The sequence below is a fragment of the Camelina sativa genome, chromosome 19 (genome assembly GCF_000633955.1).
Source record: "Camelina sativa cultivar DH55 chromosome 19, Cs, whole genome shotgun sequence".
Classification (NCBI taxonomy): Eukaryota; Viridiplantae; Streptophyta; class Magnoliopsida; order Brassicales; family Brassicaceae; genus Camelina; species Camelina sativa.
The window spans coordinates 6,762,795-6,773,209 of record NC_025703.1 but is presented as its reverse complement, the minus strand read 5'-3'; the positions used below and the strand labels follow the sequence as shown (position 1 = coordinate 6,773,209).

The window sequence follows — 10,415 nt, the reverse complement described above, 5'->3', positions numbered from 1 at the left end:
AAAAAAAAAAAAAAAAAAAAAAAGTTGATAAGGTCAGTCAAACTGTAAACTAAAAGTCAAACATGTCACATTCTATAAAACTATGTCGTCTAATAAGTTATCTACGTGTCTTTCTTATCGGCTAGATTTATCAACTATGTTTAAATTATATCATTACCCTTGAATAAATCTACTTAATTTTGGAAGGTTAAATTATAGGTGCAGAAATGTGTATAATTAGTCTAACCAAATATATATATTCAACGCTTCTCTTTCCTCATCCATATATAAAAAAAGCCATATTATCCTTGCACAAACAAAAAAACTCTTTTCAGATATATATATACGCATTAGAGATAATTAACAAACAAAAAAATTCAGTCTCAAAATTCAAATCATAGTTATGGAATTTTTACACAAGCTGTGGGATGAAACTTTGGCCGGTCCTACGCCGGAATATGGTCTCGGGAAGTTGAGAAACCATACATCTAGTGAAAATGGCCACCGGAAGTTGCTTGTCAATCTAGGTTGTGTCCCGGATTCTCCTAACGGGTCAAGAAATCCAGCTTCTCCTATGACCCGTAAGTTATAATTTTTTTTTTTTTTTTTTAATGATCTAGTGTTTATCTTATATGCTTATGTTCGGCCTCTATCCATGTAAAAGACTTGCTAGGTAATATAAATGCATATAGTCATAAGCTTGATAGTGATAATTTGTAAAATTAATTATTATCATAATCAAATGTATACAGCTGGAACACCAAATGAAACGCATGCTACAAGTCTCAATGCTTGCGATTGGTATGATCTCCCTCTCTTTTTAATTACTCCCTTGTGATCCTCTCTTTTGTAGAACGTACGTATCATTATCCTATTAGTTTTAAACTTTGTAAATCACTATATATCTAAACGTCCGGTAATATACTGCAGGATTGTGCTAAACGCATTGGACCGTTGAAAAAGAACAAAGAATATGATAAGAAGGATCTGAACTGAAAGTACTTTTGGTGTTTACGTAATGGTATGTATATGCTATGTACATAATGGTCACTTTTGGTGTTTTTAGCAATTTTCAATAGCTCACTATAAATATCAGATGTTTTTGTCGAGCTGAGGACGTTTTGGGAGGGGGGCAATTAGAGAGAGAAAAGCAATAATTTTCGTATTAACTCCGCTTAGCTCTTTGATTGTCATTTCCTGTAAATCCTTCACTTCAATTCTACGTTAATAAAAGGACCAATTCCGATTTATCCCATTAAGATTCGTATTATTTATATTGTCAGTTTCATACATTCGTTTTTTTTTTTGGTTTCACAATCTACGAAGATAGTATAAGTTGTTTTTGAAACAGTCTATTTAGTTCTTCTGCAATTTCAAAAGTGTGGGTTATATTTACTATAAAAACTGATGTGATCAGTGATAACATCGACGTAATATATAGCATTCTCGTTAATTATGCATGTGTCTTGGTGAGGGTGAGATGATTGAAGTTGCATATATCGTGCTTATGGCTTAAAGTCGCATACATGACACATTCTTTGTTCATATCCACTTAGAACAAAGTAGGTGTAATTTACTGGCAATTTTTTTTAATAAGCCCATTTATAGCCCACAGAGTAAATGACATCCCACGTCACCACCGTTCTTGTTTTAAATTTAATATTAAGGAAAGAAAAAAAGGTTAGAGGGAGACTTAATCGAATCCGATTTAACGAACGAAGAAGCAACCAACTGGAGAAAACGCTATCGACGGACACTTAAAAAGAAAAAAAAGTCTACGACAGATACGATACTGAAACCGACGGATAGGCTAAGGGTAGTTTCGGTACATCACCGGAAAAATGGTTGTTCAGAGGAAAGGGGATAGTTCCGGTAATTATAGAATAAGTAGATGGGCTTTTCCGTCAATATACATCCTCGTCGGCTTACCAAGAATGGTGAAATTACGATAGAAACCCATCTTTTTACCCCTAAACCGAGCCGGCAACTTTACCGGTGACGGAATCTTACTCTGACCTACCAATTGCGTCATTCCACGTCAACTCCCCGTATCTTCTCACGTTCCTCCACGTGTCCCTCTCCCTACTCACCGACGCCGTCTCCTTCCCGTTTACCCCCGAACAGAAATATTAACCCAAACCCTAGCCCTATCTCCTCTTTCTACCTAACTCAGATCCGGCGAAATTGAAAACTCATGGAGGACGATGAAGATATCCGATCTCACGGTTCCGATTCACCTGATCCGTCTTCTTCGCCGCCGGCGGGACGAATCACGGTTACGGTGGCTTCGACAGGTCCGCCTTCTTATTCTCTGACTCCTCCGGCTAATTCGTCTCAGAAGGATCCCGATGCGTTGGCTCTCGCGCTGCTTCCGACTCAGGCGAGCGGTGGTAGCAGCAGTGGGAGACCAACCGGTGGCGGCGGGAGAGAGGATTGTTGGAGCGAAGGTGCTACGGCTGTGTTGATTGATGCGTGGGGTGAGAGGTACTTGGAGCTTAGCAGAGGCAATCTGAAGCAGAAGCACTGGAAAGAGGTGGCTGAGATCGTGAGCAGCAGAGAGGATTACGGTAAAATCCCCAAAACTGATATACAGTGTAAGAATAGGATTGATACGGTGAAGAAGAAGTATAAACAAGAAAAGGTGAGAATCGCTACCGGCGGTGGCCGTAGCAGATGGGTCTTCTTTGACAAACTTGATCGTCTCATTGGATCAACGGCGAAGATCCCGACGGCAACTCCTGGAGTCAGCGGTGGTGGAGGTCCTGGAGTAGGAGGAGGATTGCATAAGATTCCTATGGGTATTCCTATGGGAACTCGCTCGAATCTGTACCATCAGCAAGCTAAGGCCGCTGCAACGCCAACGCCTCCCTTTAATAATCTTGATCGTCTAATGGGAGCTACGGCTAGGGTCTCAGCTGCTTCGTTCGGTGGTAGTGGCGGAGGAGGAGGAGGATCCGTCAATGTACCAATGGGAATTCCAATGAGTAGCCGTTCAAATCCGTTTGGACAGCAGGGTAGGACGCTGCCACAGCAACGTAGGACGCTGCCCCAGCAACAGCAGCAAGGGATGATGGTGAAAAGGTGTAGTGAGTCAAAACGTTGGCGTTTTAAGAAGAGGAATGCTTCTGAGTCAGACTCGGAATCTGAAGCAGCAATGTCAGATGATTCCGGGGACAGTTTACCACCTCCGCCTCTGTCAAAGAGGATGAAGACAGAGGAGAAGAGGAAGCAAGATGGTGATGGAGTGGGGAACAAGTGGACGGAGCTAACTCGGGCAATCATGAGATTTGGTGAAGCTTATGAGCAAACAGAGAATGCGAAACTGCAGCAGGTGGTTGAGATGGAGAAAGAGAGGATGAAGTTCTTAAAGGAACTGGAGTTGCAGAGAATGCAGTTCTTTGTGCAGACTCAATTGGAGATATCACAACTTAAGCAGCAACATGGGGGGAGAATGGGAAACACCAGTAATAATAATGATCATAACAGCCGCAAGAACAACATCAATGCGATAGTCAACAACAGCAACAACAATGTGGGTAATAATAGCTAGAGTGTTAGTGATTCAGGGGTCGTTAATTGATATATTTTTAGATTTTGAGTCTTGAATTGTTGAAAGAGAAACTTATCTAGGCTTGATGAGTGTATTAATATTTTGCATATTTTTGTTAACTTTGGTCACATGGAACAGATTTTAACATCCTTTTAGTCCTGCATAACTTTCTTCAGACTCCTTTGACACATTGAATGAGGACATTTATGCAGGTTACTAAACTTCTTTGAATCTGTTGAGTTAGATTGTGTTTCTGTGAGCTGACACTAGTTAGGTTAAAGAACATGGCATAAGCTCACATCCTTGTCACAGGCCAAGATATAAAGTTGTGAAGATTTGCATGTGTACCTAAACACATTTAAACTGTTTCCTTTAAATAATTGTTTTAGCTATAGATTTTCTTGTGTCTGAAGCATCATCATCAACCCGCCAGTGATCTGCTATAAAAGTAGAATGTTAGGCAAAAAAAAAAAAAACTTTTCGTTTGCCTGTTTTATTCTTTATTTGCCTTTTCGAATTTTTTAGTATGACAATCACAGAAGATTTCATCACAACACAGATGTGTTCTCACAGTTTCACCTTCCGCACTAGCTTATAATTAAAATTTTGGAACTATTCATGTATTGGAAAAGTAAATCATATGATATTTGAGTAAAATACACATTCTTCCCAGTCCCACCGCCAACATCATTCAAACTAGCACTATTGTGATGAATACAATAATGAAGACTTAGATTAATGATGATTCTTCATAATTTCTGAAAATTTTGGTTCTCTTCTTTTGTAGAAAGGAATTTTGATACCAACAACATATTAATAGGCTTCATGAGTGTAATTACTAATTATAATGAACTAAATCTAGAGTGATATTTGTATCACTAGACTAGAATTACTAATTGTTTTCACTTTTCATCTTGGTTAATTTTTTATATATATTTTTGGGTAAACTAAATCTAGTAACAAAAGGGGTGATAACTAAAGAAATAGTAAAATATTGAATGTGGCAAATGAATGAATGAATGAATGAATATTCTTATATTTTTAAAGTGGGCAAGGAGAGAAGAAGATACCAAAAAGAAAGAAGTTGGGTAGGATATAAAGCCATGTCTCTCCATTATTATTATTATTTTTGTTAGGGTCAATACTCAATTCAGCATTTAAAATCAAAGAAGAATAAAAGATTGATATCGTATAATTAGATATTTTTCCAGCCTTTTTCAGGGGGTCCATTATTTTGATTTAAAGTGTCTCCAAAAGTTGGAATATAAAAAATAAAAAAATGGTTGGTGTGAAAAAATATTAATTGTGAGCAGAGTGGAATAAGTAATTTAATACTCATATTTGTCAGCATCTACTTATTAAGTTATTAGTAGTATTTAATTTAATACTACTAAACATACAAAGATTTTATTTACTCTTTGAAACAACGAATCATTGTGCTTGTTTACTCTTTTAAGTCTTAACGTTAAATATTTAGATCTCAAAGCTAAAGTACCAATCTACCCCATTCGTTCCTTTTTCCTATGTGACTAAAAGACGAATTAACTCTTTTGTTTGTACTAACTACTAATATATAATTATTTTATATACTTCAAGGAGTAATAAAATCGAAGGAGGAAGGGTATTACGGGTAAATGAAGAAAGCCGTTTGGAATCAGGCGAGACCTATTTGCGTAATTTCATTATTTACTGCCGACTTTTTTATTTATTTGTTTAATTTAAAATTTCAAATTTTACGCTCTTTTACTTTTTTTTTTTTCCACGTCAACAAAAATGGTGATTTTTGTCTGAAGAACGTTTTTTTTTTTTTTTTTAATTTTTCCTTCTTCTTCTTCTTCTCTCTCTTGATTGCACACTTTCTCTCTCTAAAGTAAGTTTTAAAATTTTGTTTGTGTGACAAAGATAGATTGATTACGGCGGAAGGAAGGAGACACTAAATGGTAGATAAATCGGAATCTAAGCTTACACCCAACCCCAAGTGAAATTAGATACCCGTCAAGTTGACTTGAGTTTTTTTTTTGAATTCAAGCTTATACAAAAAATCTCCATTGCTAGGGTTTTAAGAGGAGAGAAGATGCTGAAAATATAGAAAGCAGAGAGAGAGAGAGAGAGAGAGAGAGAGAGAGAGAGATTGAGTAACTAGTATTCGAATGTGAATCTGAAAGAGACTGATTCAATCGGGAAACAGACGAAGATCTCATATTCTCAGGTAAGGTACTGATAATGACCGATCCGAATACGACTTGCACTTGAAAATTTTCAGAGTCTTCATGATTGATTACAATGGCCTTGTTATTTCTTTCTTCTTTTTTTTTTTAATTTTTTTTAATTCGATTTGAGATTTTAACTTCGTCTTGAATTTGAATTTAAATTCGAATCCTCGGTCTTTGTGAATTCGCCTTTCTTTATTGATTGGGGTTTTTCCACCATGATCGGAACTAGATCTAAGCAATGTGCTTTGATTCTGTAATTTGGTAACTTTGGGGGTTTCTATTATTGTGATGTTGCTTTATTGTATATGATGATGGACATTTCTTTATGTTATTTACTGATTTTTAGGGATTTACCTTTGTTTTGCGTTTTACTCAGTATAAGTTTTTTTTTATGATGTCTAATTTTATTGGGTTTTGTTAAGGGGAGAAGATGAGACCAGCTATACCTCTTGATTATGCTGTCTTCCAACTCTCTCCAAAGCGGTCAAGGTTATAATTATTATATTAGAGACAGTGATTCTTCTTTTTTTCGAATTCATTCTTGTTATATAGTGTGTGTTGGTTTTTTTTTACAAAAGATACTACCCTTTCTGTTTTTCTTTTTGGCAGATGTGAATTGTTTGTGTCTACTTCCGGGAATACTGAGAAACTTGCTTCTGGACTGGTGAAACCATTTGTTGCTCATTTGAAAGTTGCAGAAGAACAGGTCGCCCGTGATGTTCAGTCTATTAGGCTAGAGGTTGAAAGCAGCAACAAAAATGCTGGAACTTGGTTTACCAAAGGGACCCTCGAGAGGTTATTCTTTCAATTCTGAACAAGGGAATGGTCGAGTTATGTGGAGCAGAGCTTATGCTAACACACTAATTTTCTTGCACCTTCTTGGCTTCTAGGTTTGTACGTTTTGTTAGTACCCCAGAGGTTCTGGAATTGGTAAGCGCATTGGATGTGGAAATGTCTCAGTTGGAGGCTGCCCGTAAAATTTATGGCGAGGTAGGTACTTCACCTTTTTTCTTAAGTCCAAGTTAGCAAATACTGTGTCAATTGGAATGCTTCTATTGATTTTTAATAATATCTTGCTTTAGGGAACTGGTGATCAGCGATCTAGTGCAAAAGGTATGCATATTATTAACTTGTCTTCAGTTGTACATTCTGTTACATATACTGTCCATGAAAAATTGTGCATTGGCCTAAGGAGTCTGTTACAATGATGATTGATGAACAAATTGTGCAGTGAATTAGAGTATGGAGTCTTTATATTGTTTCCTGTTAATCTACAAAGGTCCATCAGATATATTTAATCACATGTTAGTCGTTTCTTTCTTGCTTTGGCATAATCTGGCTAAACCTTTCTTGATTCAGATGGCACAGAAACTACACCAGCAGCTGATGTGACAAAGTAAAGTCTCTTAATCTTGCAAAGTTGCTTGATATTATATAGTCTTATGCACTCCTGAATTGTGTAACACTGAATCTTTCCCCCTTTTTCTGCATTTCCAGAAAGGAGTTGCTGAAAGCTATTGATTTACGGCTTGCAGCAGTTAGACAGGACTTAGCAACTGCCTGTAATCGCGCATCGGCTGCTGGTTTCAACCCTATCAGTGTCTCCGAACTTAGTCAATTTGCTGATCGATTTGGGGCCAATCGCTTGAAGTAAGTATTAAGATATCCCTTACTCCATATCCTATATAATATCCCAGGTTTTCGCTGTTGTTCTGGCCTTTGTGTCAGAAATTATTTGGATCCCTTTTTTACACACAAGATGACAAGACATCTTCGATTACTTGGCCTTCTCTAATTTATCTGGGTTTAAACCAAGAAGGTGGCAGGTGCTGTATTTGAGTCCTATCTTTCATAGTTGCAGCCAAATAAATTGTACACCTTTATGTATGCATATTACTGCTAGGTAGACCATACAACTAAGGTTTCTAGGTTTATCACCCTCTGCCAGTGCTCCTTCTTTAAAAATTTGGACTTTGTTATACTATATGGTTATTTTGCAACACCAGACTAATATATATTCGTTAACCACCTTAATTGCTTGTGTTTATAGTCACGTTTATGTTTTATGTTTACCTGATTAGGCATTCATACTCTTTTTCGTAAACAGAAACCCATCAGGCTCTAAATTAGGCAGGTTTGGTCTGATGGAGACTTGAGAACTGCCATTAGGTGGATGGACATGATTATAATATGACTTGGACGCCTAATTGGACTACACAATTCAGTATCTAATTTTTTTTCGGTGACCAATAGGCATTTCTAATGCAGAGTTCCAAACATATTTTGGCTTTCAACTTAGTTAATTGTCAGTTATATGTACACTGATCATGCTTGGTCTGCTATACTTATTGCAGTGAGGCATGCACCAAGTTTATCACACTTTGCCAGAGAAGGCCAGAGCTTATGAGCTCTTGGAGGGTCAATCAGGAAGAAGAAGCGATACGTTCGTCATGGGAATCTGATATGTCAATTGATGATCCCAGTGAAGACCCATCTAGAGACCTGGCGACTAACAGAAACCAACAACATAGGGAATATCAAACTGGTATGGAAGAGGAAAGTGCAACAGGAACCAACAACTGTCAGCAAAAATCAAAGCTTAAGCCACAAACTCAAAGTAGTAATGATGAAAAGGATGAAGAAGAGGAAAAAAGTACTGTACAAAATGAGCCTTTAGTGACTCAGTCTAGGCAACTCACGAGACGGCTTAGTGTGCAGGAGAGGATCAGCATGTTTGAAAACAAGCAGAAAGAGAACTCTGGAGGGAAAACAGCTGTGGCAAAATCCACTGAGCTGAAAAGACTTTCTTCTGATTTATCATCTGCTGCAGGCATGGAAAAGGTTGTGGTACGAAGATGGAGTGGTGCTAGTGACATGAGCATTGATTTGGGAAATGACAGGAAGGATGATACTGGTGATAGTCCACTGTGTACTCCCTCGTCATCTTCAGTGTCTAAAGATGGAAGTGGTACATCCTCGAAACTATTTGTCGGCTACAATAAAAAAGAGCAGAATGGATTGAGCCATGCTGCGAATTCTCACAGGACTGAGGAAGAATGTACTTCCAACAATGGCAGTGACTGGGGAACGGATGAAGTAGAGTCTCAAAATTCAAGTTCTAGTTTCTTGCGAAAAGACAAGGAGGTAGGCATGAAGGAGCCATTGAGCACGAATAATCAAGTGGGACATCAGGGATATTCTCAGGATGGTTTTTCAGAGAAGAATTCCAAGTATAAATTCTATGAGAAGAATTCCAGAGCCACTTCGGATCACACAGGGAATGCAACTAGAAATGATGAGGCGGACAACAAAATGAGCGATTTTGAATCAAATAGGCAGAATCAGATACAGTTTAGGGATCCTCGGAGTCATTCATTGTCTAAAGTACATCACTTAGGTGGTACTGAACCTAACATCATAAGTGTACAGAGCAATGGAGGAACTGCAGAGTCTCCTAGGAAAGAGTTACTGCCTTCGGATAGGCAATCACCACTTGTTGAGGATCGCCAGAGAAAGACACCGGTTTATGGAGGTCAGTAATAGAAGATGATGATAGTAAAGTTTTCTTGGTCTTCGTTTATATGCATGTTCTTGAATAGATGCATTTCATATATGGGAATTTCTTTATAATTTCAGCCGTTTCTTATGCTTCGACCCAATATTGATATCAAGGGGAATTCAAAGGACCATCATGCACTCCTTTTCTCAGTTGTTTGTACGCTTAAAAGTCTATAGTTTATTCTTTGCTTACCTGTGTTCTAATGCTTGAAATGATCATGCCGTAGAAGTATTCTTTTTATTTGTTATTAAACACTTGAGTCTGAGAATAGGAGAACGACTAATTCTCAATGTGATAACGTACCTCTCTTCTTTTCTTTTAATATCTTGACTTCGACAAAGGGGAAAATTGAGTAACTTTCTGATTATTTTCTTGTTGCACGATCTTCTTTTAGGTTCTGAACAGATGAAAAGGCCGCATAGTAGAAGGACTGAGAATAGTTCAGCTGATGTAAATACAAAGCCACCTGAAGCCATTAATAGTGTTTCAGATTTCTCCGAGAGTGATACTCTGACCCAAATGTCCCCGACAGAGCAAGTTCAAAGGGCAAGACCGTCTAAGGGAAGCCAAGAGCTGAATAACGAATTGAAAGTGAAAGCAAACGAGCTAGAAAAGCTATTTGCTGAACATATGCTCCGTGTGCCAGGGGATCAATCCAGTTCTGTCCGTAGAGGTAAGCCCGGAAAGCCGAGTGAACAGGCTGTGACTTCACAGCTGAGAAGACCTGCAGCACAGGATCTATCTTCTGTTCAAATTTCTGAACAGAAGACCTTGGCAATGCCAACTTTAAGCTCAAACGATGAAGACAAGTTCAAAACTCCGCCAGCAATGAAGATGGTTGTTAACAATGACTATGAAGATATCACGAGGCAAACATTCCCAGAAATCAGCTTTTCGGATAATTCGAGGGGAAAGTTCTATGAGACATATATGCAGAAAAGAGACGCAAAGCTGAAGGAAGACTGGAGTTGCAGAAGGACCGAGAAGGAAGCCAAATTGAAGGTGATGCAAGATATACTTGACCGCAGTAACGCTGAGATGAAAACCAAATTTTCTCAGTCAACAGGGAGACGTGATTCAGATGCCAGACGTGCAGAGAAGCTTGTATACTTCA

General features: G+C 38.1%; 3 protein-coding genes across 7 annotated transcripts in view; all 3 read left to right on the top strand.

Moving 5' to 3' along the window:
• Nucleotides 303-1,234, top strand: LOC104765226 (dormancy-associated protein homolog 4-like). Its single transcript, XM_010488910.2, has 3 exons — nt 303-560; nt 732-780; nt 910-1,234. The coding sequence occupies exons 1-3, from the start codon at nt 383-385 to the stop codon at nt 935-937; spliced, it is 255 nt and encodes an 84-aa protein (XP_010487212.1). The 5' UTR covers nt 303-382; the 3' UTR covers nt 938-1,234.
• On the top strand, nt 1,670-3,876 carry LOC104765227 (trihelix transcription factor ASIL2-like). Its single transcript, XM_019240636.1, has one exon. The coding sequence runs from the start codon at nt 2,174-2,176 to the stop codon at nt 3,527-3,529; it is 1,356 nt and encodes a 451-aa protein (XP_019096181.1). The 5' UTR covers nt 1,670-2,173; the 3' UTR covers nt 3,530-3,876.
• LOC104765225 overlaps nt 5,347-10,415 on the top strand; it is an 8,122-nt gene continuing 3,053 nt past the window's right edge. Inside the window, exons 1-10 of one of the 5 annotated variants that reach the window (XM_010488904.2) lie at nt 5,347-5,469; nt 5,585-5,738; nt 6,165-6,231; nt 6,352-6,537; nt 6,633-6,732; nt 6,825-6,855; nt 7,102-7,138; nt 7,240-7,392; nt 8,097-9,274; nt 9,696-10,138. In XM_010488904.2, the coding sequence (XP_010487206.1) occupies nt 6,173-6,231; nt 6,352-6,537; nt 6,633-6,732; nt 6,825-6,855; nt 7,102-7,138; nt 7,240-7,392; nt 8,097-9,274; nt 9,696-10,138 (2,187 nt within the window). In that variant the 5' untranslated portion in view covers nt 5,347-5,469; nt 5,585-5,738; nt 6,165-6,172. Of the gene's footprint in view, nt 5,744-6,164; nt 6,232-6,351; nt 6,538-6,632; nt 6,733-6,824; nt 6,856-7,101; nt 7,139-7,239; nt 7,393-8,096; nt 9,275-9,695; nt 10,139-10,415 lie in introns of all 5 variants that reach the window. The other 4 variants (XM_010488907.2, XM_010488903.2, XM_010488906.2 and 1 more) reach the window with 4 other exon arrangements.